Here is a 27,383-nt window from a genome sequence, read left to right as displayed (position 1 = left end):
GGCACGGGCGAAGCTATCCTCTGTCTCTCTCTCTTAATGATCGAAACCTAAAACGCCTCTCTTTCTCTGTCTTACTGATCGAACCCAGAACGCATCTCTCTCTGTTTCTCTCTCTATCCGTCTCTCTATTTCTCTCTTTTTCTTCCTCTGTCTCTCTCTTTCTCTTTCTCTTTCTCTCTGTCTCTCTTTCTCTTTCTATCTCTTACCGATCGAATCCCATAACGTCTCTCTTTCTCTACTGATCGCCCCCCTTTCCAATCCGCTTTTTGCTTTCATTGTGGAATACCCCAAAACCATTTCTCTTTCTCTCTGATTCTCTTTAGAGAGATCCCCACTTTCTCTTCCTCGCACTTTCCCCCTCAGATACTCTGACGTCTCTCTGTCATAGTCTCTCACCTCTCTCTCTAACTCTCCCATTTCTCTCTCTCTCTCTCCACCGATTCGCGCCTTTCCCCAATCAATTTTTTTTCCCTCTTTCTCGAATCCACCAACCCCATATCTCTCTCTAGAGGGGTCCCCACTTTCTCCTTCCACTTTTTCAGATATTCTCAATCCTCTTTCTCAGATACCATAACGTCTTTCTCTCTTTCTAATTCTTCCCCTCTCTCTCTCTCTCTTTAATTCTCCTTTGTTTCTCTCTCTTTCTCTCTAGACAATCGGCGAGCCTCCCCAATCCGGAAACGCTAATCCTAGAAAGCCGTGGTGAAACTTCAGATACAGGCTCTTGCGAGCTTCAAAAACGGAAACCCAGGACCAGGTGAAGCCCAATTCTCAAACCTTATCGTAAACCGTAATTTTTTAGACTAGTAGAAGACCCTTGTTTGGGTTTCACCGTATTCCCCAATATGGGTTCAATCTGAACCCTATTTTGGGTTCGCTATAAACCCTGATTTTGGTTTATAGAGAGTGAGATGTTTAACTAGTTCAGTTAATCAGATAGTTGCAGGGATATTCGAGACTACACTTTGGGTAGCAGAGGCTTTTGAAACTGTAATGGCAGGAACCCTATTTCTTAAGAACCGATGGAGAAAGTAAACTCTAATTTTAGCATACAGTAAACCATAGTTTGGGTATTGTAAAGCCTAATCACATTAAATCTATGAAAATTTTGAAATTATCTAAATATGAAAACCCACTGTAAACCTAATATCCTTTTACAGTAGTTACAGGAGTTTTGGTTCACTGTAGTTAAAATAATTGCAGAGGTTAATTAATTATAGTGATTTAATTTATTTTTCCTATATAAATAACCGACCCCAAATAATTAGGATAAGACTTGGATGATGATGATGATGAATTTATTTGTCCTATGGTTAATGGATAGTGCTTAGTAGATTGATGCTGTGATATTGGTATATCTTGTTCATCCCTTGCTTTTATTGGAAAATGCTTGATTACTTTTTACAATTTTTTGGTTAATTATTCTCAGTGTACAGGGACCCACCTCAACTAGGGGACTCGCCCCCTGGCCGATGCAAGTTACTCGACCGAGTCCAGCAAAGGGCCAAAATTTCAGAAGTCCCTAAAAAATGGGAAAAAATAAGAAAAAAATGGAAAAAACTAAAAGCATGTGTTAAAAGTGAATTCAAACCAAAAAAACCTTTAAAAAGTTGAACAAGGTAAAAAAAAGGTCGAGAAAACGTGGATTAAAAAAAAACAATTTGCAGTTTGGGATATTAAAAAATCCAAAAAAAAAGAAATAAAAAAATGTGATTATGGCAAAAGGCACCCGCCAATCTTTTTCAAATACATCTAAATTAGGTAAGAAAATTTGCATGACATAAATTATTTTTTTTTACAATTTTTTTTTCGATTTTGTTTGGGTACTTGGCCTAGTCCCAGCACACTGATTGTTCTATTTGACTATATATGTATGACACGACTTTGAGTTCTTCAATTTGATTATATTTTTGAAGTATTTGATGTGAGTTCTGTTGCCAATTTTGGGCATATTCCTTTTTATCTCCTTCTTTCTTGGCTGAGCTCTTATATTTTTTATGGTCTATCAAAGTAAAAAACAAAACAAATAAAAAGCTTTTTGCTATTGCCCAAAATTTACTATGCACTACCACTTTTTGGAATTTTTTTTTTTTTGGGTAGATCAGTGGGGAATACAGGCCCCTACCTGTTTTTTTAGAAATAGTTAGTGGTTTTAGAATGCGTAAGTGAGAATGAAAACCTAGACCGGTAGCTGAGGTTTTGGTGGTGTTACCACCACAACTTCAACCCTTTTTTAATTATGTATTGAGATTTGAGAACCATTAGTTCACATTTGTTTGTCTCCTATCATGTCTTTGTTTGTGCTTGAATCATCTTTTCTATGGCCTAAAAAAAGAAAAGCCTTTTGTTATGGCCTGAATTATGTTTGTTCTTGTAGAACCTAATAGTTTCTAGAGGTGCCTTGTGCTTGAAACCGCATTATATTTGAATAACTTTTGGCTTATGATAAATCAATGAATGTGAAATCTTACATAATATGTGGCAGTATTATTGGCCTTCAACATGTATGTAGTTAACTTTGTCAGAACATTATGGTTTCATTAGTCTCTGATAGAACTTCTCCGCGCACGAAGAAGTTCAGCATTTAACTATTGTAATATTAACTTTTCTTTGTTCCTTTTTTTTTTGTTGGGTAAACTCTTAAGTTTTTCATCCTTTGATAAATTCTATCGTTTACAGTTAGGTTGATAAGTCTTAAAATTACAAACAATAGCCACCCACAAAAGATCCTTAAACCTATTGCCTGAAGTCATTGTACTTTTAAACAAAGAGTAGGTTGCCAGACCATCTCCTAGAGCTTCTTTGTTATAACGTTGAACTCCTTGTTAATAAAGGATCCTAATAGGCCCGACAATGAAACAAGCGACTCGGTGCAGTTAGGCCGGCTCTAAAAAAATAGGGCTTGGGCCACAAGATGTTGCTCAGGGGCCTGGGCCAGGCCAGGGCCGAGGGCCACAACAGGGCCAGCCCATTTGTCTTGGCCTGGCCCTTGTTTTATTACTTATTTTTTCCCTTTTTTTTCTTGGGTGGTATTTGACCCACTTAGGCCAGGGCCTCTTCCACCCCCGCTTGTTACCAACCCCATATCCCAAGATTTTTGTAGCTAAACTAGAAGATACTGCAAGCTAAAGTCATGATGAAGAAAACATCAAAGGTCATTATTGGAAACCATTTCTTTGATAATGCAAAGGTTGCCAATGTCTGTTGCTTATGAGGAGAAATCATAACCAAGGAACATAAACAACACGAATGATATATGACCAAGCAATTGTCAAATATCCTAATAAGTATTTGATAACGAGTAAATCTGGAAATGAGATCCTAATCTGTATAGATGACTTTGACAGTTAATCAAGCAAAATCCACTATTTGAACCAAATAGCTAGGGGAGATAGTTATATGTTATAAAATAATATGAGGGCCAAGGTAACAAATATTTGATATCCTCCTTGACAATCACATGGGGCTTACAAATAAGCTGAGGAAAAGAAATTTTATCATCTCCAATAATCACAATATAGGTACTTATAGGCACGAAGTAATCCTTCCTAGTTGACAAGCAAAAGGAAGAAATCACATTGATCCTAGTCTGTATAATTTTATAATTTGCACCCAATACTGTTGGAGTCCATGTCCATGTTGCCTTATGATTCTAATGGATATGTTAGGTGTCTAATAGCACCTAGATGTGGTGGCATGTGAACATTTTCAGGTAGATTACAGTGAATAAATGCACTTTTAGCTGCTATTCACCCCTCCTGGAAACCAAGCCTTTGGATGATTGGTTTGCCGTGGTTTTGCATTAAAAGCTAGAGCCCAAGCCTTTGGATGATTGGTTTGCCATGACATTGTATTAATAGCTATTTCCTTTTGCAATATGGGAATGAATTTCCCAAATATCTGCATCTCCAGTCATGTAGCTGATCATATTATGGATCCTAGGGAAACTTTCATCATCCCTTTTTACAATATGAAAACCAATTTCCCAGACAAATGTTTTCACTTAGGAAGTTGATGGGGTGAAGGACCCACAAAGGCCTGAACCTTTAAAACACTATCTATAGTTAGTTTGGATCTTAAAAGAGCTCCAAATACTCATCTGGCATCCACCAACTTCGAGGTCCAGATTAAATCTTGTGGGCAATTGGATATAGAGCAGTTGTTGAACTCCAAATCCACTTTTCTTTTTGGTAGGAGAGGGATTTTCTACTTCATGATAGTAATATTGAGTTTGGTTCCTTTGGGGGTGCCTCACCCAATTGAAATTGGTGGATTGGGGGAAGGTTAATTGCTGTGGTATTGGCCCTTGGGCCGGTAGAACCTTTTCGCATATATTTATTCTGAGAAACCTTTTCCCATACGCGCACACATGTTTTTATGCAGCTTTTCTACTTAGCTACTTTGGCCATATGGGAGTTTAGACAAGACCATGGTACATAATACCATGAAACTTTACTATGGTAGAGGAAAAAGGTTTTTATTTGAGGGCGCCTAAGTGGGTCGGAACTATGGGCTGATATATGGTGGAATATTAACACTAGAATTTTTGTTATATAAAAGTAAGATAAAAGGTTCATAATATGAGAGAAAGTAGACTTAGATGGGCTGGCCATGTGCAATGCCGACCAATACAATACCTGTTAGGAGATGCGCGTTGGTTCAAGTTGAAGGCTCAAAAAGGACAAGGGGTGGGCCCAAAAGAACATGGTTGAAAGTAGTGGGAAAATATATGGGGACTTATGGCCTCACTGAGGGTATGGTCCTTGATGGAGAAGAATGGCAGACCAGGATTCATATAGCCGACCCCAAATAGTTGGGAAAAGGCTCTGATGATGATGATGAAATGATTCTTGGACTGCCTGAAACATGTGGTTGTAGGCTCATCATTGTCTAGTGAATGGAAGGAATAGTAATGAGGAGACAACTGTAACCACCATCTCATGTTCTTGTAAGTCTAACGCTCTCGATCACCCCTATCCAATCCTTTGATTGGATGGCGCTAACTATCATGGCCTCATGCCATGTAGTCATGAAATTAAAATATATTGTCCCTCGGAGAAATCCCAATATGCTAATAATATGCATCAAAAGTTCAAAACCTAACAAAAGTAACTAGGAGCCAAATCCAAGTTGAGAAGAGATACAGGAGCAAACATCAAACAAAAATGGCACTCTACTACCTGAAGAAAAAGTTTTTCTAAACTTTTCGAATCAACAACTAATGCATGTACAAGGGGAGAACCCCTTATTCAATAGAAAGGGGAATTGCATCACCATTCCATAATTTTTGGGATCGGGAGCAAGAAATCGTGAAAAGCTAGAAGATCCCTATGGTTGGACGAGTTGTCCATACAATGAATATATTCGAGATCAAGAACCCAAAATGTTAGGGATCTCGGTTCCAATCTTTTGGAGATCTTCCTCCCAATCTTAATGAGTAATATCCATGTAGACACCTAATCGTCAAATTGGCCTTGACCCTAAACTTGAACCTAGCCTGAACGGCAATTAAAACTTAGAGAAATTGATCCCATAAACCTTAGGAAATGATCTCATTCGAAAAAAGAAGAAAGGAAACCTTAAGAACTGATGATAGGGACCATGCTTGCTTTGGACACCCATAAAATACCTTCACTATGTTCTGTACTCCTTAAAGAGCATAGAAAGTTTTTGAAAACCATCAAATACCCTCCTTAAAGTGGATAAGATTGGACACAAGAGAGATTTGAATCATAAAGCCCATCCGAAATTGAGAAAAGGTGCTTATACCTCATAAAGCATCAGGAAATGAGCCAACAACTCGTTGACTGCGAAATTTGGGGTTGTCAGTTTGCTCGGTGCATGTCGTGTCGCGCACCGTTATTTTTCCTACTCATGGTGAGCTGAACAAATCCGATGACTTGATTCTTGCACATAGTCGATATCTTTGTTTTTGGGGGTGGGGGGATTTGCCTATAAACTGCTCAAGGGGAATTTTCTGGCAGTCGAATTCAAACAAATCTGTTGTCCATTTAAACAAACTCTAACACTCTTGAGACCTTAGCCTAGGCCTAAACCTTAAACACTCCCTTGCAATCTAAACCCATTCCAACCATGAGTGACGAGAATAAACTTTTTTTTTGTTTTGGGCAGTTTAGTGGGGATGTGATCCCCTACACATGGTAGGAACAACTCAAGATGTCATGTTGTGGCAACCTACCACCTTATCCACCTAGCATTAAGCCCATTCCTATGGCAAGACTAAACTTAAGACAACTTAGACGTTAATGCCATGAGTTACTTGGCCTTAGCATCCCATCTACACACATTTCAAGCCCAAAGGTGGTTCCAACCAATTTCTCAAGAAGGCAACTCACGTATGAAGTAGTTTCATCTGAGTTTCGACTCCCAATACCGGGCCTGCGAGCCTTGCTTCGAGCAAGAAGTTTGCATCTAAGAAGTCTGCATCTTTTAACTCTGTTTTTCACTTTTTGGGTTTAGATTATCTTTACATTTTACCGTTTCTTTCCCTTTCCCTTCTAGTGCACTTGATTGGCCGTCGCACTTGGTAATATGCGGAGGGTTGATCTGTCCTTGAGATTAACTCATATGTGGATTATAATTTGTCAGCAACCCCTAATTTGTTTATTTAATTTATTACAGAGTTTGGTGTAAAAACCAAGGAGTAAATAGAAGAGGTTTCTCCTAGGTTTAACTATAACCAATATAATTGAGGACTATATAATTATATATACTCTTTCAAGTAGGGATCTCTTTATTTATAACTAGTTCATGATATGTGGAATCAGATAGCTGATTATGTTAGGCAAGGTTGAAAAAATCGGCCGCCTAACTGCTGCTAGGCAGGCATGCACAAGGCGCTTGACTATGCAGGCTCAGGGGAGGCGCCTAGTGCATGCCACCCCTTTAAAAAAAGCCACATTAAAAAACAAAAATTCAAGCGTATCTAAAGCCTCTCTCTCTCACATGGGCCCATGTGTTGTTTCTATATAAGAAGAAGAAGAAGAAGTTGGCTTCCAAATGTTTTATGCATGGCCTTTCTCTCTCTCTCTCTCTCTCTCACACACACACACACACACATATTTTATACAACGACACACATGGACCCATATGCTCTCTCTTTACATGTAAGAAGAAGAAAAAGAAGAAGATTATGTCCAAGTGTTTGATGCGAGGTCCCGCTCTCACACAATCTCTCTCTCTCTCTCTCTTTCTCTCTCTCTCTCTCCATTTTGGAAGAAGACAAAGAAGCACGTGCTTTAAGTGTTAAAGACCTCTCTCACAAACACGGATATATGTGCTCTCTATCTTATTCTTTAAGTATTTCATGCGAGGCCTCACACACGCATACGCATGCACGGACACATACACACTATATGCACACACACACACACAATATATATATATATTTACACACACACACAAAACATATGCCTCCCACCTCTAACTCCAAATCCTGCCCCCTCCCCCCCCCCCCCGGGTGGCCCGTAGGGCTGCCCATTGGCCTAGGCAGTCAGGGCCCATGGCCGCCTCCGCTGTTTTGAACGTTGGTATTAAGAAGGTGGCAAAAGAAATTTTAGAGGAATCTAGAATGAAAGGAATTTTTCAGTTAAAGAAACTTGGTGGTGTAATGATGAGGTTTAAAAGGTTACTAGCGAAAAGTGGTTATGTTCTAAAGCCCGGCAATGGAATATTCATGATCAAAATTTAGAAGTGCCAAGAAGAATGCTAAGATCATAAGCTAAACTCAAGGCTTATGATCTATGCACTATGATCCGATCCTGACCGAGATGTTTTCAAACTAGCAAAAATGAGGGAGGGGAAGTGTAGGGATCAAGATTTTATTAAATGCAATAAGAGTGAGAATCAGAGGGTCTTGGTGGAGGATGACAAGGTCAACGAAAGATGGAGAATTTATTTTAAAAAATTGTTAAATGAGTCAAGTATGGGAGCATAGCCTTAGGAGGAAACTGACATAAATGAGATCGAGGTCATAGCTACATTATTAGGATTAGGATGTCTGAAGTGAAAGAAGCTTTGAGAAAGATGAAAATAGGAAAGGCTTTAGGATCAAATGGTATTCTAATAGAGAATGAGAGATTGGCATATTCTAGGGAAAAAGTACTGTGGTGCCTATTTACCATGCCAAAAGAGACATACATAATTGTGCGAACTTTCGAGGGGATCAAACTTATAGGCCACACTATGAAGCTGTGGGAGAGAGTGATTGAGCAACGACTACAATATGAAACGAGTGTGATCAGTTTGGTTTTATGACACGGGGTCAACAATTGAGGCTATTTTCTTACTTAGTCAATTGATTTAGAGAAGTTTAGGGAGAAGAGAAAAGACCTCCACATGGTCTTTATTGATTTAGAGAAGGTATACGATAGAGTACCTGGAGAGTTAATTTGGTGGGTTTAAGATAAGAAATGAGTCTCTAAAGGATATATTGACATAGTGAGAGATATGTAAAGAGGGAGCGCAAACTAGTTTGAGGACAACTAGTGGAGAGACAAGTGAGTTTTCAATGACAATAGGCTTGTATTAGGGGTTAGGTCTGAGCCCATATCTCTTTGCTTTGGTTATGGATGGGTTAACTAAATATCTACAGGGTGAGGTAACTGTGGTGTATGCTTTTTATAGATGATATAGCTTTGATAGATGAAACTAGAGAGAATGTTAATGCAAATTTAGAACTTTGGAGGAATGCTCTAGAATTTAAATATTTTAAAATTAGCTAGACTAAGATAGAATATATGAAATGCAAGTTTAGTAATAATAGGAGTAATATAAAAAATTATTTTCAATATCTTGGGTCGATAATCTATGAGAACAGAGAAATTGAGGAAGGTGCCGCTCATAGAATTAAATCTGGGTGGCGAAGTGGAGATGTTCTTTTGTAGTCTTAGTGATTGTCACATACAAATGAAACTAAAGGGGAAATTCTATAGGACAGATGCAAGACCAGCCATTCTTTATGGGACAGAATATAAAGTAGTCAAGAAACGACATGTCGATGAGGGAAAGTAGACTTAAGTAATCTAGCCATGTGCTACATTGACCTTGAACAACACCGGTTAGGAGGAGGGGCAATTTAGTGCACGTGAGATGCTCGAAAAGGGCAAGGAAGAAAGCCCAAAGGACATGGATGAAAGTAGTGAAAGGAGATATAGTGGCTTATAGCTTGACTGGTACTTGATAAAGCGGAATGGAGAAACAAAATTCGTGTAGTCAACCCTAAATAGTTGGGATAAGGTTCGAATGGTGATGGTGGTGATGGTGATGATGATGATGAAGCAACAGTGCAACTGTATTAAAAATATAATTGCATTGCTAGCTGGCTATAGATAAAGAAAATAATCAGTTTGGTCGTTATCATGTTCATTATAGTGGGAGTCGAGATCCCTAACAATGGGGATCGAGAGCCTAGAATTTAAAGATCAAGATCCCTTTCTCGGACTGCCGGATCAAGATTCTAGAATGGGATGTCCACCTACTTTGGGAGATCTAGCAACTATGAACCAGAATATCATGGATCCTCTCAGATATGGCTTTAACAAGAAGCTACAAAAGATGAGTGGAGACATATATACCACATAGATATTACAGGTATTCCATCAATCAAATTCAAAAATCAAAGAAGTTGCCACTCACAGTAAGATCTGCCGAATCCAATCAAGTCGAAGAACAACATAAGTAATACCAGAAAGAGCTAGAAGAAAAAGAGGATCCACATTCTCCTCCTCCACTTGACATAAGATCGTGATATAAGATAGACATTCGGGGAACTGGTTTTCATAGTGTAAAGGAAGTCATAGGTATTAATGCAATTTCAAGGGAAACGAGTTATTTAAAGGCTCGCACTCTAGCAAGCACGAATGGAGTCTAAAAGAGAAAGATCAGACTCATAGATATGTCCACTCCTTGTGGAACTTAGACTAAAAGCTTGAAAGAAAACACCCAATAGTCACTCAGCCCCATATTACCTTGTGCATCGATAAGGAAAGATGAACCTGAGTTACCTAGTACAAACATTCTGCAATGTACAATTAACAATTTTTTCTAAAAAAACATTCTACGATATAACCACTAGCACTAGCACTGCTTGACAAACATGTCTTAGCTGATGGCAATTTCTTTGAGCAATGAGAAACAATTTGAAGATTGAACTCATTGCACCAATCATCACACCAAAAAGCGAACTCCACTCTTGTTCCCAACCTAAACCTATTGAAGTCTTAGACGAACTACTCATGGATGTCATATTTCTCCTCCCCTAACAGGCCTTCTCATAACTAACTGAATATCTTTCGCCCCACCCAAAGTAAGTGCCCATGCTATGTGCGATGAACCCACATGGTGAATTAATCTTCTGCTGGAGATCTCCATAGCCCATAGCCAGAAGGCTTTATGCATTAAATCCAAATGTCCTACTAATTTTCAGTTGGCTTGTTGCTCACTTGATTATGTGCATGACGAGCATATTGGTCCAAGGCAGTTGAACTTCGATTAAGGTAATTGAGGAATTGCAGCCAACTTTGATTAAGGTAATTGGTGACTTATGGTTTGACTGAGAATATGGCCCTTGACTAATAAATGAGATTCATGTATCCCATAGCCAAAATGGCAGAGCGAGATTCGTGTAGCTGACCACAAATAGTAGGGATAAGGTTAAGATGATAAAGATGATGACGAGGAATTGCAACCAACAACTTGACTAATAAATGATACATGAAAAGAAATACCAGGACTGTAAAACACAGGCTAATCAGTTGAAGATGAATGAAAAGGGTTCTAAAGAGGGAATGGAGTGAGTGAGTAGATTGTAATGAATATTGCGTCACACACAATGGAGCTATTGCTTAGCAAAGAATATGACAAGCAATATGACGGGCTACATTCCTGAGTCAGCCATCTAAGTAGGTGCAGGTGAAGATGAGAAGTTAGGGCTTGCTAAGAAAGTGGTCTTTAGCAACTAGAAATGGTGCTCTAGTGAACAAGGCGAGGCAAGACAGTAGAAGAAAGTGAAAGTGAAACACTAAACATGACCACTGGAACAGCTAGAGTCAGTTATTCTATCAGAACTCGTCAGCTGTGATACATTTTTCAGTTTAAAAGTCCCCCTTCCCCCCGGGGAGGGGGCAGGAAGGGCTCAATGCCTTTTTCCTCATATCTCTCCAACCATATGTTACTATGTGCTGGTGGTCTTGTTACTCTTGTCTAAGCACCCCTATTGAAGTGTCTTAATGGAAAAATATCCTATAAATGTGCAATGTGTGCATGGATGTGTGTGTGTTTGTATATAAGCAAAAACGTTCTAGTGACCCAAGGGCCAATAAATCAAATCAGCCCCAAAATTAAATTGGGATCATCAATTTAATGGATGTTAGATGGGGATTTGGAACTTCTTTTGATGGTCCAAATCAAAGTTTAGATGGACAACATTTTAGAGGTTGTTTGAGCATTTGTAGGTACTTCATCCTATCAACTTACTTAGGAAAAACGTTTATTTGAGACATTGGTTTTCATAGTTTAAAAGGGGTGAAAGTTTTCCTGGGATCCATAATTTCATATGCTACATGATCCATACATTCGTGAAATTGGGTTTTATAGGGTAAAAGGAGATAGCGATCAATGCAATGTCAAGGGAAATTGATCATCCAAAGATTTGTGCTTTGGGAGGAATGAATGGCAACTAAAAGTGAAAGATTGGACAGGCAGACATGTCACTCCTATTAAGATGGATGTACAAATTGACCAAAAGAGACCAGGTTTGTTTGTCTCAGTTTAATACCCAGCTTCTTGGCAAGATGGTATTTGACTAAAAGAAGATTTTTGCCAAGGCCACGATAATGTATTTGCCCTATTACTTCTCTTGCAACTATCTGACCCTAGGATCTCTTTTCCTTTCTTTAAGGCCAAGGTTAACTTCATTTGGTTTGGGGGAAGTTTTCAATTATATGCGAGGACTACCCTCATGCAAACCAGGTCTCTCACCACAAGGATAATTTTTAGCTTGATGTGTGTAGTGACTTTATTCACTGCAATGTACCTGTGAATGTTTCCATAACATCGTGATACATTGCTATCAAATGCCTGATATGTCCCTCATTTTTTAGGGAACTTCTCATTTTAATGCTGAACTTCCTTCATGCAGCCAGGTCTCTCACCACAAATACCATTTTTAGCTTGATGGGTAGTGTGTCTTTGTTCCTTGCAATCTATTTGTGAATGTTACCATGCCACCACATCTGATACAGCGTTCTCAGACTCCATCATGGGTCATTGGGTTTCAATTTTATCGACCACGTTTGATGTGATAGCTTCTTGTTTGTGTGATTTTTGTTGAGAAGGATTACTTCTTGCCTTTATCTAAATTATTCTTTTTGGAGAAGAAAGGATGTCTAGTGCTTAGCTTAATTGTAACCTTCATTCTCGGCTCCATGTGATTGTTGTGGAGCATATCAGATATTAGTTACTTTGTGCACCACGTATTATGTTATATAGTGGTTGTTTGGGTTGAATTGTGGATATCCTGCTCCATTGATTGTGAGAGTCATTTATATGGATGGACGATCTCGTTTCTACTCTTACTCATTATAGATGGGATATTTAACAATTTCTTGGCCATGTATATGGTTTCTTCTCATTAGCAACTTGTGTTGGCGACCTTTGCATCATCAAATACATACATTTCTCTCATCGATACTAACCTTTGATGCTTTCTGCATGAAGACTTCAGCTTGCAACATATTCTAGTTTAGATATACAAGACTTAGTTTCCTTAAAGAAAGGTACAATGCTTATAACAAGTGCTGGGAGGTGGTTTCGCAACCTACTCTTTGTTTAAAGGTGTTTTATCCATAACAATCATAGAGCCATTTAGATTTGATGAAAGGTAGTATTCTATGCCCAGAGCAAGCACATTGAAGTCAATTGTTGTTCCATTTGAAAGAAGTTCCTGACCGTTTTTCTCACCACAATAGATCCAATCTTCATCATCCTGGAGACATGTTTGCTTAGATATCTCCCAGGTCGATGTTGGTCTTTAGTGCGCAAAGTCTCAATGCCTGTTCTTCTCCAATAAGTTGACCTTGGGGTGTGAGTTTTGGCACTATTTGTATGGTAGTTGCTTCTATGTGGACTTTTGGGGTGGAGTAAGTCTGTAAGTGCCTATAACTTTATTTTGTCTGATTGTATGTAATTTATGTAGGTAAATAGTCCCTTAGCCTAAAGTTTATGACATTCTCTTTTGCTTCATTCAAATCTGACACTTTCAACTGATTTGTCTGAATGTGTTGCAAGACATTCTTATTCCTCATCAATTATGTGCTTCTGCTAATTTTTTCTGATCCTGTTAAAAGCAATTTGGAGTACATTCTATATGAAAGAATGTGTGTGCGGGTTTGTCTGGAACACCATGTAAATAAAACACACACCTGATATATATTTGCAGAATGTTAAAACTTATGTAACACATTCATTTACAAAGATCACTATGCGCATCCTTCTTTTTGACAATATTTTTGCTCGTATCTGTTCTGATATTTCAGATGGAGGCACAGAGTCACCCACATGGGCAGGTAATAGAAATTATTGGAGATGTGCCGGTGGGAAGGCCAAGCCAGGGTGCTAGTAAGAGCTGTGGGGCAGCAGCCTGCGGGTTTTCCGATGCTGTGAGCAGTGCTAAAGATTCAAAAGAGCGGATGGCATCCATGAGAAAACTGGTGATGGCCGTGGTTTTGTGCATAATATTCATGAGTATTGAAGTAGCTGGTGGTATAAAAGCTAACAGTCTCGCAATCTTAACTGATGCTGCTCACCTCCTCTCTGATGTCGCTGCATTTGCTATCTCCTTGTTCTCGTTATGGGCATCAGGTTGGGAAGCAACCCCACGCCAATCGTATGGTTTCTTTCGCATTGAGATCCTTGGTGCACTGGTTTCGATTCAAATGATTTGGCTCCTAGCTGGGATCCTGGTCTATGAAGCCATTGCTAGGATCGTCAATGACACGGGTGAAGTTCAAGGTTTCCTTATGTTTTTAGTTGCCGCTTTTGGGCTGGTTGTGAATATCATCATGGCTGTTCTGCTGGGTCATGACCATGGTCATGGACATGGGCATCATGATCACAACCATGGTAATGGAGATGGCCATGGGCGTGAGCATGCCCACATCCATGACCATGCCCACTCATCAGGGTATGGCCATGATCATGGTCCCATTGTTACAACTCATCATCATTACCATGAGCACGGGAAAGCAGTGTGTCAGGATGAAGACAACCCAAGAGACCCCTTGATTGAATGCAGGTGCACCAATGAAACTGAAAACCATAGAGAAAATGGTGAGAGCAAGAAGCAAAGAAATATCAATTTGCAAGGGGCTTATCTTCATGTTCTCGGGGACTCGATTCAAAGCATCGGGGTCATGATAGGTGGGGCTCTGATTTGGTACAAGCCGAAGTGGAAGATAATAGACCTTATATGCACTCTCGTTTTCTCGGTGATTGTTTTGGGAACCACCATCCAAATGCTTAGGAATATATTGGAGGTTCTAATGGAGAGTACACCAAGAGAGATTGATGCTACTAGATTGGAGCAAGGGTTATGTGAGATGGAGGAGGTAGTGGCTGTCCATGAGCTTCATATATGGGCTATCACAGTGGGGAAGATCCTCTTGGCATGCCATGTGAAGATCCAACCTGAGGCGGATGCAGATCATGTGTTGGACAAGGTGATTGGGTACCTGCAAAGAGAGTACAACATCAGCCATGTTACCATACAAATCGAGCGCTAGAGCGTATGGATAATGTCGATGGAGATGATGATATGGTGATGAGGTGTGGATGCATGGCATGGATGTATAGGCGCATTTTTTATTAGATCTCTTGTACTTCGCCATTTGGAGAGGAGCCTTATGTTCCTTTTGATTTGGTTTTGCATCCATGCCATTTGAAAGCCCCCGATCATGGGTTGTAGACCTCATATTCATCGAGAAGAGCTCCGCCAATTTCCTTGATAAGGCGTGCATTATGAATCTTTTATTCTTTTCATCATGTGGTTGGATGGCATATAATTTGTTTTTTCCATTTTTTTGTGTGAAAACTCAGCAAGTGCATAGGCAAATTGTGCACAATATACACAAACAAACATCTAACGTAAAGAATCACTGATCAAACAAACATCTAACCTAAAGCATCACTGATCAGGCTCGGAACTGGCTGAGTTTGATCGATAATTGGGGGTTGGGGTTTTGGTTTGAGGAAATCTCCATCTAACAATGGAGAATAACCGAGCAGGCTCGGTTATTGGCCTTGGCCATGGCCAAGGCAGATTGGGATCAAGAAGTGGGCGTTTCTGGTGTAAGGAACCCTTGGAATGGCCTCATTCTACCAGCTTGTTAGGGATTCTTTTATTTTCTGTTATGTGCAATTCAATCCCACTCAAGAATCGCTCGACTCAGATTGGGTGAACTGGAATTGGACCTTTTGCAATTCAAGGGCTTGTTCTTATTTTTAATCAATAAATCATTGACATGCAAACTTTTAAGCTTTTTTGTTTTTTTATTTTTTATTTTTAGAAATTCAATGTTGAGATGGATGAGTGGTTGAAAGGATAGATTTGAAATGAATGTATTTGGGATAACTTAGATGTGGCACCAATAGACGATAATATGAGATAAAGTAGATCTAAGTGGGCTAGTCATATGTATAGTAGATTCAGTACAACACATGTTAAAAAGTGCGAGTTAGTTTAAGTGGAAGGTTAAAAAAGAGTTAGAAGTAGGTTGAAAAGGACATATGATATGAGGATTTATAGTTTTACTGAGGGTGTGACCCTTAATAGAGTAGAATGATAGATCAGGATTACTGAGGGTGTGGCTCTTAACAGAGTAGAATAATGGACTAAGATTCATTTAGCCAACTCCAAATAGTTGTAAAAAGACTTTGATGATGATTTTTTCAAATTCAATACTAGAATTGAACTTGAGATACAGTGTTGCAATGAGACCGTTAACCCCCATGTCCTTATACTAGACCTGTAGCTCCCAAGCACGATGAAATGTCCCGTGTCCTAATGCTAGACCTGTAGCTCCCAAGCACAATTTTTTAGATAAAATTATATACATATCTGTTATAGTTTCCGTTATTATTGCTCTACCAAATAGTTTCCGTTATTACCACCATGTCTGTTTTTTTCATGTCAGAACATAAATTTTTAAAAAAGACTACTTTACCTTTTTTCGGTTGTTGAACAACTGAATTCAAAGTAATTTTTGTTGTTCAACAACTGAAAAATACACCATTCACCAATTTCGGTTATTGAAGAATCGAAAATTTTGGTTGAAGGACAGAAAATTGCTTTCTCTCTCTTGTGGCGTATTTCTCTACCTCTCTAATAGTTATCCGATAAAATCAAAAGGGAACAACTAGTTTGAGCCCATAACTTTAGGAGAAATCTTAGGGATTATGAGATTAGAAGATTAGGAGAAATATGGTGAAGTCGTCTTTTTTTTAAATTTTCGTTTCGACATGAATAAAATGGATACGGTGGTAATAACAAAAACTATTCGGTAGAACCATAATAACGAAAACTATAATGGATATGTATATAATTTTTCGTTTTTTTTTTTTTACTTAAAATATATATATATTTTTTTGAGGATATTTTTGATACCATCCATATTTGATTTGACCCGGGGATTTTTGGGGCTCTTGCACCCGCTTACTCATGGAACAAATTTCCTTCTTTAAGTTTTCTAGTAGATATTTTGTAAGGGTCAACTTAGCAGTAGTTTTATTCGAGTTGGAATCGCTAGATTTCGATTGGTTTTGTAGGTGCGCGATTCAAGTTCAAGGAGCGCCAATATTGTCTAATTGGCTGATTTTTCAATTCTTTTTTAGTTTGGACATGGTTTTTATGAGTCCTAGGACTCATGTATATATATGTGTCTATTCTTCATTATCTTAACTTATGAGATGGATTTTGGACCTAATCTTTTAGGTTCGCTTTCCGAAAGAGACAGACAAGCCCTTTTTCCTGAGGCTGGATAAATCCAGAAAGTTGGTCTATAGGCTGGATAAATCCAGAAAGTTGGTCTATATAGACTTCTTCAACCATGTTACCATGAAACCGAGAGATGATGCAAGACAAGCGAGCAATCAAGCGAAACTGAATCCTTATCTTGCTTTCCTCTTCTAGTATTGAGGTTATCCCCTTTACTTCAATTCGACACAAAAGAAAAGCAAACCCTCCTCTAAGTTAGATAGAGGACTCTGACCCACCTACCCTTTCAAAAGAAAAGCAAACCCTTCTCTGAATTAGATAGAGGACTCTGACCTTTTATAGGTGGGGTAGTAAGTTGTCTTTCCATTTATTAGGCTCTTACCATCCCTTTCCTCCAATAGCTAGGTTGTTGCTTTAAAACAGTAGGAACTACAACAAGAAGGTCTTACTGATATTCTACCAATACCTAAAGGAGAGGGAGACTTCTTATCTACCGGAAACGAGACCCTTAGCCATAGTTAATCTCTTCTTCCATATTCATTCATATAATCTCTAACTTGGTAGTTTGCCATTACTGGCCCGGAGCAGGTCATGCCGGTCCCAAGTCTAGAGAAGGAGGCCGGTTGTGTTAGGTTGGCATCAAGCATAAAATTTTTATTACATCTATTTTGTGAATAACGAGATAGAGAGGGATGTCAGAATATGACTCGTGCGGTATCCCAAATAGTAGGGATAAGGCTCGAATGATGATGATAATTTATGACATGAAGATCATGAATGTGAAAAGATAAATACATTTTAAAAACTAAAAAGGATAAAATTTTGAAAGAAATTTTTAAACTGTAGATTTTACCTTTTTCCAGAGAGTCTACAATTCCACATACATCTTTAGTTAAAGATGTAGGTGTGATGGTTCAGGGGATTCAGATGTAGTTCTACATCCCCCAACGCATAAACCACTTTTCCTCTTGTTTTTTACTATCAATTGCAGCCTGGACATACACAATAATCATCCGAGTCAGACAATGAGATTTGGGATTTTCCCTTGGAGATTAGCAATCCTATTTCGATTTTTGAATCACTGAGTTCAACTGACAAGTTTGGCAAAATAATGTTCATTGTGATTTTGCCAAAGTTTTTCATTGTACATTTGCACCTTTAAAACATGCCAAGAAACTTATGAGGCAACAAAGAAGTGCGCTTGATAGCATATCAGGAAGCTCATAGTTTACAGCAGTGTAAGTTCACTCGGACTCTGTCAATTGACTCGGCCTCGTCCTATGGTTGAGGCCGAGTTGCCCTAAGTTGAGTATAACAATCAGGGTAAATAAAACAGATAACAAAAGATTCCAAAAAAATTCTAAAAATTTAGGATTTTTATATAAATTTTTATGTATTTTTAGATGTCTTTGGTAAAGATTGGTCTCTTTTTCGGGAAAATCTTTATTTTTTTTATTTTTTATTTTGGATTTTTTAAAATGTCACCATCTGTGAATCAAATGTTATAAATTAAATTTATTTTTTTATGCACTTTTTTAAACTTATTTCAAGTTTTTAAAGCTGCTTTTGGTTTTATTTAACTTTTAGTAGTTTTTACTATTTTCAAATTTTTTGTTTTTAAATTTATATAGAGTAACTCGGCTCGATCAGGTCCTTTGGGCCTAGGTGATTTTCTAGACAATGGCGTAGATTGACGAATCATGGAACTGACAATTTGGTGACAACAAGATATCCAGAGGGAATCATTAATGATGCAGACACAAGGGGTGAAATGGAAAATGGAAAGGGTCTGTAAAGCAGAGCAGTGTAATATTAACTTCAACTGAATACCTGGTTTGTGGTCCTCTTTGATTGTGTGGATCCCATATTTTTATTAGTATAAATGTTTTTCTCTTCTCTTTTTGCTTAAATGAACTTCTCCTCATTGCACAGATTTTGATAATAATATAGTTAACACAAAAAAAAAAAAGAACTAGTAAGAAAAAAATAGAGGTGTATTATGCATGTCAGTGTCATCCATCCAACTAATAATGGGTGTCGTTTGTATAGGGCTGAGGCCCCAAACAATCAAAGTAAGGCGCACCTTTAAATAGTGCCAGAATATATTTTTCAGTACTGGAAACCTTTGTGATGGCTTGAAATTTTATTTTTATATCTAATTATAAGATTTAAAGCTTAAAAGATAGTGCAGATTAAGCAGATCTATAAACACTTGAAATTTTTTGAAAATTGACAGACCATAAATAAATTATAAGATGAACTATTTCCAAAACTTGAAATCCATTTTTTCTCATGTCCATACATCTTGAGGCCGTTCATATATCTTGAGGCTGAGATGATCGATTTGAAGAATTTTTAGCATTGAAATAACCTTTTCTAATAGATTTTTGATCCATGCCTTGATTTAATTGTTTAGGAACTCGCCCTTATATAAAATGCTTCTATTAATAATAGTCTTTGCTTTCATTTGTAAACCTTGTTCTATGTTGCCAACTTTGAATGAACATGGATATATTTATGGGTGTAATTTATATAACGTACTCACTTTAAACAATCAAAATAGGCGGTACCCCTTGACCCTCTTAAAATATGCAGTTCAGGTGCCATAAAATTTTATTACGGCTTGAAAAGACATTTTCGCATCAAGTTATGAAATTTAAAACTCTAAAAGTAGTCTAGATTAAGCAATATGTAAACACTTGAAAATTTTGATAAATAAACGGTTCAAATAATATCTTACAAGATGCACTATTTTAGGACTTGAAAGTCCTATTTTTTTCATATTCATATCTCTTGAGGTCAATATGATAAATTGAATGGTTTTTCAGCATTGGAAGAACATTTTCTAATGAGTTTTTGAGGTGTACCTTACTTCTACAATATAAAGTTGATGCCTTCCATAAATTTTTCTGTATCGTTCCAATTTTATCGGAATTATAGAAGAGACAACCTTATAATTATTTTTTACAATTTTTATTACCCCGGGCCACTTCAGTTGGCAACATCAACAAGTCCCTATTCCCTATTTATTCAGGGTTCTCAAGTCTTAATTAAGGTGAATTTGATTATTTTTTATTGTATGAGGTACTTAGAGTAAAATGAAATGTAAAAAGTAACACTCCACATTTAAATAAGATAATTTGACATCCTTTGTTAGATAATCTAATGGGTGTGGTTTATGTAAGGTTGCAAACTTAAACAAAAGACGCACTTCTAAATTTTATTAATTTTGGTGTAAAAAATTATAAGGTTTATCTGATTTTAAACTCTAAAAATGGTTAAAATTAAGTTGATCTATTAACATATGAAAATCTTGAAAATGAACAGTTTAGATAATGTGTTGTAAGATGCACTATTTTTAAGACTCAAAATCAATTTGTTTTTTTCATATTCATACATCTTAATGTCGAGATGATCAATTAGAGGGTTTTTTAACATGAAAAATAACTTTTTCAATGGATTTTTGAAGCGCAGGTCTAATTCTATATTTTAAGATTGCAACCTAACATAAACTTTTTCCTAATTTAATACGAAAATTGAACTTTTTTTCCCTCTTGTTATCGTTGCAGTTGGAGACTTTTGGTTGATATTGAATTTTTTTTCCCTCTTGTTATCGTTGCAGTTGGAGACTTTTGGTTGATAGGATCGGTTGTTGCAGGACAGGTAGAGATATAAATGTTAAGTTATAGTCTTTTACCTAATGTTCCAAAAAAAAAAAAAAAATTGCCTACTGTTTTGTTTTGTTTTTTTTTTCTTATCAAAGTTTTAGAGCTTTTTTTTGTGGTTAGAAATGGAAAAATGTTATCTCTTGTTGTAGAATGGCTCCTTAAATTTTAGGCGCATGATTTGTTGATGTTAAAGGTAATCTCTAGTGGCTGTTTTTTGGGCATTGATGTAAAAATAGTAGCACTTTGTAGCTTTCTCACACAAACCTTTATTGGCTAAACTCTCATTATTGGGGATTTTTTTATTGTACATTTTAATTTTTTTATTTTGCAGTATGAATCCAATTTGAGATATAGTGTTGTGAATTATTATTGGGGATTTTTTTATTGTGATATTATTATTATTATTATTATTTTAACAGCAAAATATTTGAGATAGATATAGCGCTGCAATATGTCAATTATTAACCACTCAAGCCCAAACCTCATTCATTGCTTTTGTTTTTAAACGCTGTTTTTACGATATTTGCTTCTTCTCCGTACTATGCTCCTGCAAGAGGACTCTGTACATTTACTCCCTCGTGAAAGAGCTAATTGAGATGATGTTTTCAACATTAAGATTTAGGATCTACTTAAGAATCAACGAATGAATATTTTATAGAAAAATGAAAATTTTTATTTTGGGTTCTTCCACACTTATATCTCACCCTCCAAATATTGGATACTCCTAACTTGTAGGGGTGGCGATGGACCCGAACTCAACCCAGGACCCGAGGTGTAGACCCAATTTGGATTCGGGTATAGGTTCAAAAAGTGGACCTGCCGAGTTGGGTCCGTGTCCAAATCTGTAACCTGATTACTATTCAGATCCAAGTTCGTGTCCTGTAATATTTTTCGGGTCCCAATATTTCACATATACTTAAATATAATTAAATACATACAGATTTTAATGTTTGGGTGGGGTATGAACGGATCTCATCGGGTCTAGGTCGTAAACAATATTTTTGGGCTTGAGTTTGTGTCCAGCCGGATCCGGACCCAACCAGACCCATTGCCACCCCTATTGGACTGGGCTTACCTGAGGAAACATATGGGATAAACACATTTGAGCTTAAAATCTGTTGACTTTACTAAATTATAGTTTTCTTGGGATTTTTTTTTTTTTGTTGATAGGGAGAAAATTTAGAGAAAATATTTACAAGAATATGACGCAATTAATGGGTGGCTTCAAAGCTTCGTCTTAACCAAAGGAGCGAGCCTCTTAAATAAGCACATGAATTGCCCTTCCCCCATTAAAATTGAACTAGCCCTGCATATATCATCATAATATATTGTTATTTAAAAATTTCTCTTTATGCTGGATATTATGCTAATATCCGGTTTTTGAATTTTTTATTTTTTTTTACAAATTACGCCTCTTCAAATCATGAAAGTCCAAAGTTTTAAGCTTTAAGCCCTCAATGTCAGAAGTTATTTTTTATTCTAACACAAAGCTATTTCATCGAGGGTCCAAAGATTAAAACTTCGGACCTACAAGGTTCAATGTTAGTAAAGTTAGTATTATTATTTTCTACACGAGACCTCCAAGGTCCCAAATTTTGATGGTCTCATCTCTCATGTTGAAAATAAAAATTCGGCTAACTTAGGACCTTAAAGTTCCAAAATAGGCTTGGCTTGGAGAAAAAAAAGAAGAAAAAAAATTAGACATTGAAGGTCCAAAATAGGGACAATTTGAAAAAAAAAGGAAAAAAAAAATAATGAATATGAACTTTTTACTAACTTTGAAGAGGGATTTTTTAAAGGAAAAAGTTTGTTTAAGGTTGCAACCTTAAAATGTAGAATTAAATATGCACATCAAGAATCCATTGGAAAATGTTGTTTTAATGTTGAAAAACCATCTAATTGATCATCTCGACATCGAGATGTATGAATATGAAAAATAAAAAAGAAAAAAAATTTGAATCCCAAAAATAGTGCATCTTGCAACATATTATCTAGACCGTCAATTTTCATATGTATATAGATCTACTTGATTTTAACGATTTTTAGAGTTTAAAATTTTATAATTAGATATGAAAATAGATTTTCAGATAATCTTTAAAAAAATTTACACCAAAATTATATGTTATGATAAAATTTAGAGGTGCGCCTTAATTGGATCGTTTAAAGTTACAACCTTACACCTTTTTTTAAATAGAGATATCTCAGATTTTATGAAATCAACATCAACTAATAGAAAGGGCCCTAAGATTTTATGAAAGCAACATTGACTGATACCTACTCATGAAATCAACATCCACTGAAAGAAGGGGCCTTAAGATTTTATGAAAGCAACATCTACTGATAGCTACTCAATCGTACAAATTGACTTTAATGTTTTAACATCTCTAATCATATCTATAAATGTTCATGTGCCATTATGTCCTTGTAGAACCGGTGGTATGGTCAAATTAAAACCCACCTAACTGCCGGTTGAATCGGTTATATTAGATTTAAATAAGTGGAAGGAAAATAAAATTAGTAGTTTAAATATTTCCCAATTTTTATTTAGTCTGTTGAATCAGCTAAAACTAACTAATTTGGCCAAAACTAATCAAATATTGATTTTGATTCATTTTTTTTTACCAAACTTGATCTATACTTTAGACCAAATTGGTTAAAACACCGATCGTCAGTCTAACTACTTATGACAAGCCATTGTGGTCGGGTCCTGATAACCAATTTGTTCCCTTGTTTTTGAGAAATCTTGAGCAATTTATGTACGCACAAGATAATTAAATAAAATACATAATGGGTCACTTTTGGGTAAAAAATATTCGAAGGGTCGATCAAAAGGTTATTTTTTATTTATTTCAAAAGACCCTTTGGTCCGAAGATACTAAACTCGTACTGCTTTTCAATTTGTTTTTTTTTGGTAAATAGGGTTGCGCCCTATAATTTGAATCCTTAGATTGCATTGAACCATTGGATGCTTTGTTTTAGTGGTGTTAAGGCGGTCTAGGGTTGGAATCCTCGGACCGCATTGAATCCTTCGATGCCTTCAAATTTGCTGTATATTATGATTTTAAACCCACATAAGTGTGTTGTGAATAAGAGAGAGAGATAAGAAAATAATAATAATAAAAGATAAAATATCTTTTTGTCTCTTATTTTTAACTTGTATATCTCATGACAAGAATTGCAAATATTACTTATAAACAAAGATCCACATCTTTTCTATCTTACAACTCCCTGGACCCTTTTGACCATAAATTTTTGACCCAAACAAACACTAAAATGATACCATATTCAAATTTCATCTCTCTCTCTAAAACTCCATGTCTCTCTTTTCGCTTCTCAGTGAGTATTATCAGTCAAGGGGTTTAGCTTGAGCTCGAACACGAGTACACTTTTTTATTTTTGAAAGGGAGATATTTCAAAGAGAGAGATGGAGTTTGGGTTTTAGAGAGAGATGGAGTTTTAAAGAGAAAGAAAGAGGGACTTTTGAGAAAGAGATAGATGGATTTTGCATTTTAGAGAGAGATGGAGTTTTGAGAGATAGTGACGTGTATGTGAGAGAGAGAGAGAGAGTAATTTCATAAGTTGTTGTGGTTAATAATACATGACCAAAAGGGTTTAGGGGGTTAAAAAATAGAAAAAATTGAGTCTATTTGCTTACAAGTAATACTTTAAATTATTGAGTTTGATGAGATATAAAAGTTAAAAATAGAGAATAATAGGATATTTTCTCATAATAAAAACTTAGCACTTCTTGGAGTTAAAATGTAAAAAGAGGGAAAACGCATATTCTATGTGAGGACCGTTTGGGAAAAGTTATTGGGGGAGCGTGATATATTGAATTGAAAATAAGGGAAGAAAATCAATTCTTTCTTGTGGTGGCGTTAGGGAAGGAAGAGGTTGGAAACCTCGGATCGGATTGAAGCCTTGTTTTGTTGTGTTGGGGCGGTCTAAAGTTGGCATTGAACATGTCTCCATAAGACGGTTGCATTGAACATGTCTCCATAAGACGGTTCGAGGTTGACATTTTCATATTGTATTTGATACTTTGTGTTGGTCGTTTTTCAGTAGTCCGAAGTTGGTATCATTGATTTGCATTGAACATGACTTCACATCCCTACTTTATAAAGGAAAAACTAAAAACAAAAATAATTAACAATTCTAGAGTCCTCGGACCGATCGATAATTGAGAATAAATAAAAAATAAGCTTTTGGCTTACCCTTAGTTTTGACCCAAAAGTAACCCATTTTGCATTTTATGTACTTTATTTGTGTCCCTATATAAATTGTTTTTATTTCTTTTCGTCCTGATACCTATAATTCCTAAAAAAGGATGTTTGGCAGTAAAGTGTCATGTTAGGTATTTTATTTATTTATTTGTTTATTGAACGGTGACATACGAACTAATCATTAATTCATATGCGGAATTTAGTACTTTAGGTGTACCTAAATTGCTCTTGTTTCTTTTCCCAAGGACCTGGAATATTTGGCACTAGCCTATAAAGTTCAAGTTCTCTCCAACTTGCATCTCTTTTTCATGAATTATCTTCGGTAACCTCGCATCATGGGTGAAGGTAATTGCAATAATTGGGTCGGGTCCACCTGTGACCTAACTTGAGTCTCGGTTGGTTTTAGTCCCAATTGACTAGGTTATATTAGATTTAGGTCGGAGTTAGGATCTAAGGCTAGCAGTGGGCTAATCTGCCCTACCCTGAAAGGCTACGTGTGCCACAAAATGTGACTCGAGTAGGCGAGTATAGCCTAAACCACTAGGGCTCGACTGTTGATCAGAGCGGGCATGGGATTAAGCTTGGAACTTAGCATGGGCGTCTAGCCTTGTTTTTGGATTTATTTTCCTTTTCCTTTCACTTTTGAATCACTTGGTCCCGGCCAGGCCAGAACAGAGTTAGGAGCCCTTAGGCCCTATAGGGACCCAAGCCAGGTTTGGGTCAAGGATGTCCTAGCCCAGGTCCAATCTGATCCAGTTTCGAAAGCAACTTGACTGGGTTAAGTTTATAAACCTCTCTCCTTGTTGGGCACACTTATGGTCTTGTGGATTGGGGAATCTTTCCTCTCACTTCATTCTAAGGGGTTAGTCATGATATTCTCACTAAATCTAAAATTGTAGACCGTTGGATAAACATGATTGATCTGGACCATCGATGCTTGCTTGTCCTAAAGGCACGTGTGGCCTAATTTCTGTCTCCTAACTACTTTGCATTGTTGGCTTCCACACGGAAGGCGTGCACGGCTGGGAATTTGAGCTGTAAAATACAGAAAGGATTCCCTTGTTCACTAATTAACCTTTGAAGGTTTCGAAATAACCAGATTGTCCCTATATTTTAGAACATTCTCCTCAATTTTTTGCTTTAAAGTCTAAAATTAAATAAATATTCCAAGTGTTTTAAGGCTTTTAACTTTAATATTCACGATTATTAATATTCATGTCTAATATTAATATGTATGTAAAATATCTCTCCCTCGCTCTCTTTGTATGTGTGGTGCGCGTGCGTGTGTATAACCGGTGTTTAAAAAATCAAAATCAAGCTCAACTTGACAGACATGTAATTCTAATCCAATAGGTTTAACTTGACGATTCTCGAGTCGAACCAGACATAACAAGAAAGAAACCTTAGAGTCTTGGGAATCACTAGCTTCTATATTTCGATTCAAGTGAGCCAATTCTAAGTTGGATTAGCAATAAGAAACAAGTACATATAAGGTTGCAACCTTATTCTTTTGAAGTAAGTTGCACCTCAAAAATCCTACATACAAAAGAGAGTGTCAAGGAGTTGGAGGACCCTAAAATTGATCATCTCAACCTTACGATATATTGACATGATGGGAAAAAATGAATTTTAAATAAAAAATAATGCATCTTGTAACAAGTTGTATGGACAATGTATTTTCAAAGTTTTAAGTGTTTATTAATATGCTCTATTTGTACCATTTTCAAATTTTAAATTTTATAACGAAGGATGAAAATAGATTTTTAAGCTATCAGAAGATTTTCAACTCGAAAACAACATCTCTAAACAAATTTTAGAGGTGGGTCTTACTTGCACAGTATAAAGAGCCATCCTTATTCAAACATTCCTTTTTCAAACACTTGTGTGGATAATATATATGTCTCACTCTTCTATTTTTTCCCTCCCATAACACCCAAGACATTTCTCAACATAAATGGTCGCTCTCTCTATATATCTTTGACATTCTTTCTAGTCACTAAGTGATGGGATTCAAACCCTTAATGTTAGGCTTGACTCTTTTATATCTCTCCCTTTATTTTTCTTTAAATATTTTCATATATTTAAAATCATTCGTAGAACAAAAAAAAGCATGGTGATTTTTTCTACATCTGAATACATTTTCCTACATCTATATACGTACAAATGTAAATGTCTATACAATGAATATGCCTCGAACCGCTCAACCGCTTAATCTTGATCGGATAGTTGTGAGTAACTTAACAATATTATTACACTCTACTTGATACCTAATAAGAATGATAATATCTATGATTGGTTTAGATGTACTTGACAAAGAGTCAAATATTGATGAGTGTTTTCTTTTGCTTAATCACGTTATGCATAAAAAATATAACTAATATAATTATTTTGAGTAGGATCTCGATTTGAATACTCTATATATACTTTTCAGATCCAGATCTAGTTTTAAATGTTTTGCATTCTATCGGTTCTTAATCCATA

General features: G+C 36.7%; 1 protein-coding gene across 1 annotated transcript; it reads left to right on the top strand.

Annotated features, from left to right (window-relative positions):
* The first annotated feature begins 435 nt into the window (after positions 1-435).
* Positions 436-15,023, top strand: LOC18447743 (metal tolerance protein A2). Its single transcript, XM_006857830.4, has 2 exons — positions 436-757; positions 13,557-15,023. Exon 2 carries the CDS (start codon positions 13,557-13,559, stop codon positions 14,799-14,801), a length of 1,245 nt encoding a protein of 414 aa, XP_006857892.1. The 5' UTR covers positions 436-757; the 3' UTR covers positions 14,802-15,023.
* The last annotated feature ends 12,360 nt before the right edge of the window (positions 15,024-27,383 follow it).

This window comes from Amborella trichopoda, chromosome 9, assembly GCF_054954075.1.
Source record: "Amborella trichopoda isolate Santa Cruz 75 chromosome 9, AtrichopodaSantaCruz75HAP2 v2.0, whole genome shotgun sequence".
NCBI lineage: Eukaryota > Viridiplantae > Streptophyta > Magnoliopsida > Amborellales > Amborellaceae > Amborella > Amborella trichopoda.
Note: the sequence above shows the minus strand (reverse complement) of the source record. Positions and strands in the feature narration are given on the sequence as shown.